The sequence below is a fragment of the Octopus bimaculoides genome, chromosome 23, assembly GCF_001194135.2.
Source record: "Octopus bimaculoides isolate UCB-OBI-ISO-001 chromosome 23, ASM119413v2, whole genome shotgun sequence".
Taxonomy (NCBI): domain Eukaryota; kingdom Metazoa; phylum Mollusca; class Cephalopoda; order Octopoda; family Octopodidae; genus Octopus; species Octopus bimaculoides.
The window spans coordinates 11,716,020-11,721,813 of record NC_069003.1 but is presented as its reverse complement, the minus strand read 5'-3'; the positions used below and the strand labels follow the sequence as shown (position 1 = coordinate 11,721,813).

Here is a 5,794-nt window from a genome sequence, read left to right as displayed (position 1 = left end):
CATCATCATCATCATCATCATCGTTTTACATCTGTTTTCCATGCTGGCATGGGTTGGACAGTTCGACTGGGGTCTGGGAAGCCAGGAGGCTGCACCAGGCTCCAATCTGATCTAGCAGTGTTTCTGCAGCTGGATGCCCTTCCTAATGCCAACCGCTCCGAGAGTGTAGTGGGTGCTTTTTACGGGCCGCTGGCACGTAAGCCAGTCAAGGTGGCACTGGCATCGGCCACATTTGGATGTTGCTTTTTACGTGCTACTGGCACGGGGCTCATAACTACAACTCCCATTTGATTTGATTTTGATATTACTGATGTTGATGTACTTGACTCGGCAACGGCCACATTAGGATGGTGCATTTTACATGCTACCGGCACGGGGCTCACAATTACAATTTTTATTTGATTTGATTTTGATATTGCTGATGTTGATGTACTTTACTCAATAAGTCTCCTCAAGCACGGCATGTCACCCTACGATCCCAGGTACTTTTGAGTGGGTTGGTTTTGCGACACTGGTGTAGGTTATAGATGTGTACTCACTTTATTTGCCGGGTCTTCTCAGTCACAGCATATCTCCAGAGGTCTCGGTCTTTTGTCATTGCCTCTGTGAGGCTCAACGTTTGAAGGTCATGCTTCACCACCTCATCCCATGTCTTCCTGGGTCTCCCTCTACCCCAGATTCCTTCCACTGTTTCGGAGTGGCACTTCTTCACACAGCTCTCCTCTTCCATTCGCAGTACATGACCATACCAATGCAAACGTCTCTCTTGCACTCCACATCTGATGCTTCTTATGTCTACCATTTCTCTCAGGGCGCTTACACTCTGTCGTGTGTGCACACTGACAGCGGATCATGCTAGCTTCATTTCTTTCGAGCCTACGCATGTCTTCAGCAGTCATGGCCCATGTTTCCATTACTTTCGCAAACAGCAGTAACTTTCTTCAGCTGAATACACATCACTGATTGGTTAAAATTACCCTAATACGACTACTTTAACATGAAATAACTTCTAAAATACAAAATTTTGTCAAAAACATTAAGAGTAAACTGTATTCTATGTGACACATTCAACCAGTATCTAAAATTTCAAACTGTTTAGTTAAAAAAAAATTAATTAAAATATCTGTGAGTGAGATTGAAAAAATCTGATAGATGGAGTGGGTAACAGGCTTTAAAAAAATAAGTTCCATGGTGGATTTGTTGGACTAAAATTCTTCAGGGTGGTGCCTCCCCCCCACCCTTGAAACAGGTAAAGGATAAAAGATATCGATAAGAAACTTTAATAACTTCCTTGCTCATTTCCCAAGTTAAGATCTACAAAATATATTTTATAAGCTAGTACCTACCTTACACAATCAACAAACAAAACATACAAGCATAAAAATAATAAATAATATTTTCTTATCTTCTTAAGTCTGTCAAGAGCCAACAGCTATTAAACTGAAGCCTATCCCACTTTCTATGGCTTATCTGTAACTATGTGTACAATGCACTCCATCCCCACCCTCTTATTGGGAGGTCAACCTTGTCACATACTTAACCCTGTTGCTGCCACCCATTTTCAGCAGAGTGAACTGCAGCAATGAGATAGGGAGTGTTTTGTTCAAAAACAAAACTTGCCAAACCCAGCAAAAGAATCAAACTTTTGGTCATGTGATCAAAACTCCAAATATATATCCTGATATCTTCATACAATGGATAGCATGCAATAAATAAATAACTTGTGTATAGATAAACATACAAACAAACAAAAAAGAAAGAACTAATAAAATAATGACTATTGGAATAATTTCCAAAGTGAATGAAATATCGTCAAACTGAACCAAATTCGATGACTGGCACCTGTGCCAGTGGAGCACTAACAGCACCATCCGAGCGGGATCACTGCCAGAGCAGCAGTCTCACTTCCGTGCCGGTGGCACGTAAAAAGCACCATTTGAGCGTGATCGTTTCCAGCTTCGCCTTACTGGCACTTGTGCCGGTGGCATATGAACAAAACATTGGCTGTCTCCTGTGCAGGTGGCACATAAAAAACATCTTTTGAGAGTGGCCGTTGCCAGTACCATGTGACTGGCCCTCATGCCGGTGGCACGTAAAAAGCATCCACTACACTCTCTGAGTGGTTGGCATTAGGAAGGGCATCCAGCTGTAGAAACTCTGCCAGATCAGATTGGAGTCTGGTGTAGCTATCTGGTTCGCCAGCCCCCAATCAAATCGTCCAACCCATGCTAGCATGGAAAGCAGACGTTAAATGATGATGATGATGTAGCAAGTGAACTACAATACTAGCAGCTTCCTAATCACATGATTTTAAATTAACATATGACTCTACTAGAATAGATGCAAACGCTAATTTATAAAAACATGTGACATATTAATAAAAATCTGTAAATGTATAACTATCCAGATATCTGAGTACCTTATTATTTTTTCTAATATATATATACTCTTTTACTCTTTTACTTGTTTCAGTCTTTTAACTGCGGCCATGCTGGAGCACCGCCTTTAGTCGAGCAAATCGACCCCAGGACTTATTCTTTGTAAGCCTAGTACTTATTCTATCGGTCTCTTTTGCCGAACCGCAAAGTTACGGGGACATAAACACACCAGCATCGGTTGTCAAGCGATGTTGGGGGGACAAACACAGACACACAAACACATACATACATACATATATATATATATACGACGGGCTTCTTTCAGTTTCCGTCTACCAAATCCACTCACAAGGCTTTGGTCGGCCCGAGGCTATAGTAGAAGACACTTGCCCAAGATGCCACGCAGAGGGACTGAACCCGGGACCATGTGGTTGGTAAGCAAGCTACTTACCACACAGCCACTCCTACGCCTATAAGCCACTCCTATATATATATATATATATATATATATATATGGATCCTGGTTAAGAACCACTGGTTTATAGTGATCAAATGTTCATATTGCACATAGGCTCACTTCCTCCATCAAATCAACATTACTTGTGCTGTTGCAGTGTGCCACATGTCATGTATTGATGTCATTACAGAGCAATGTGAGATGAAGTCTTTTGCTCAAGAACACACTGCACACATACACATACAACACTAACTCACACACACATACAGAAACACACATACATACATAAATACATGCACATATGGTTATACACACACACAAATACACACATGCGCACACAGATGACTTACGATGACTTACTGGAATCAGTTGGTTGTGATGTTTCGTGTTATGCGACGTACGTAGGATGTGCATTGAGTTTCCTTGGACACATTCAATCACATGATCTCCATCCTGTAATAGAGAACACACCAAGTACTGAAAATAATTAACAAAGTACATAATTAATTTCTTACAATACTTTCTAAGCCAAAAATGATGTGGACCCATTTTAGTTCCAGAGTTAAATTGCAATTATATAACAATCTGATTTGCAATATGTGTGTGTGTGTGTGTGTGTGTATGTGTGCACGTGTGCATGCATGTGTGTGTGTGTACATATGTATATATGTATTATCATCACTGTCACCATTATCATCCACTTGCATGAGTTGGATAGAGTTTATTGAAGCAGATTTGCTATGGATGGTTGCCCTTCCTGTAACCAGTCCACATCTCTTTCCAAATTAGGTAATATTTTCCCTCTCGTGGTCAGGCATGTTTTCATAGATTATTGGAAATATCTACAACTTTACACAATGTCAAGACAAGGGGACACAAACATTCCCACACTCATGCATACATACATATGTACACACACACACACACACACACACACATACAAATATATTTATAATGCATTAAAAATCAGATTGAATCTTGCTTGCTTGCAATGTTACTCAGCCAAACTGGCACATAATGGGAAAAGTCTCTGAAATTAGCTTCATAACCACAAACCCACACCTGTGCCTTTATACATACATACATACATATTTGTGTGCGTGTGTGTGTATGTGTCTATGTAAGCATGCATGTTCATACTGTGTATGTGTATGTATATATATATATATATATATATATATATATATATATATATATATATATATATATATATAATATATATATATAATTTAGAGAAAAACCAACTATTAACAAATTCAACAATGAAAAACAAATATACCACAAAAACCCTATTCCAAAAATCAACAAATTACACAATCAATAAATAGCAAATAACATTACACACACACACATATATATGGTGCTCTAGTATGGCCTTAGTCAAATGACTGAAACAAGTAAAAGAGCGTATATATATGTGTGTGTATATATGTGTGTGTGTATATATGTATGTATATACACACACACACATATATATATATATAGGTGATGAGTGGGTGGGTTGTGGGTATGTATGTTTGTGTGCAATATGTGAGCATATATGTGTGTGTGTGTGTGAGTATGTAGTTGTGTCTCCTTGTCATAACACTGTATAGTAGTTGTGAACAAACATCACCATTATACAAGCAGTGTATAATTATCTGCCAAAACATATCCATGCAGCCATGGGGCAAATATTACCTTGCTTTGAATCAGGTGAGGGTTGGCACCAAGAAGGGTGCTTTGCCACGAAAAATATCTGCTTTGGCAAATTGTGTTCAACCCATTCCAGCATGGAAAAGTGGACCTTAAAGTGACAACAACGATGACGACTGGTTGTCAAGTGGTAGTGGGGGACAAACACAAACACAAAGATGTGCACACACACATACACACACACACACGCAGACACACACACACACACACACACACACACACAGAGCTTCTTTCAGTTTCCACCTACCAAATCCACTTTGGTTGACCCACGGCTGTAGTTGAAGGCATTTTCCCACAGTGCTACATGTTGGGATTGAACCTAGAACCATGTGGTTGGGAAGTAATCCGCTTACCACACAGCCACACTTGTGCCTATATCTTAATTTTTCTTTCCATTATATTCTTCACTTACCATTTGAGGTTCAGGGGAAATCCCCAAGGCAAGATATACGTTCTCAGATTGTGTTGGTAATGAAAATTCAAAGTGAACCGTTTTCTTATCCTTGCTTGGAATCCAAGAAATGAGACATCCATCTTCACAATCCAAACATCCTTTGTGCTTTCCACAATCCTATGCCAAAAATTGAAGAAAATGGTAAAATAGAGAGAACAAGGAATGGAGAAGATAAGTGGCAAAAACATTTATAAAACAACAACAAAAAACAACAACCCAACTTGAATCCCTTCCATTTATTTTTTCCATCCCCTATTGGAGGGTTATTGGGGTGGAGTCTCCTGACACTTCCTCTGTAGGATCCTATCAGGAGTAACTGGCATTACACTGTCTGGCTGGATTCCCAAATGTAACCAACTGAGATTAAGGATATATACAGCCAGCCCAATCTCTGATCACTCTGACGAGTATACTGAGAGAATCCAGGCCTGCCTATGAGTTTATCAAAACCAAAATAAGAATAAATCACCTATGGGTGACCTCAAGATATACTCTTTACTCTTTTACTCTTTTACTTGTTTCAGTCATTTGACTGTGGCCATGCTGGAGCACCACCTTTAGTCGAGCAAATCAACCCCAGGACTTATTCTTTGTAAACCTAGTACTTATTCTATCGGTCTCTTTTGCCGAACCACTAAGTTACGGGGACATAAACACACCAGCATCAGTTGTCAAGCGATGTTGGGCGGGGACAAACACAGACACACAAACATATACACACATATACATATATATATATACATATATACGACGGGCTTCTTTCAGTTTCCGTCTACCAAATCCACTCACAAGGCTTTGGTCAGCTTGAGG

General features: G+C 39.7%; 1 protein-coding gene across 2 annotated transcripts in view; it reads right to left on the bottom strand.

Moving 5' to 3' along the window:
- LOC106880355 (putative ferric-chelate reductase 1) overlaps window positions 1-5,794 on the bottom strand; it is a 57,843-nt gene that overhangs the window by 24,363 nt on the left and 27,686 nt on the right. For both annotated transcript variants that reach the window (XM_052976021.1, XM_014930239.2), the window contains exons 6-7: window positions 4,943-5,101; window positions 3,196-3,288 (exon numbers count right to left, since the gene is read on the bottom strand). In XM_052976021.1, coding sequence (XP_052831981.1) covers window positions 3,196-3,288; window positions 4,943-5,101 — 252 coding nt within the window. The remainder of the gene's footprint in view (window positions 1-3,195; window positions 3,289-4,942; window positions 5,102-5,794) is intronic.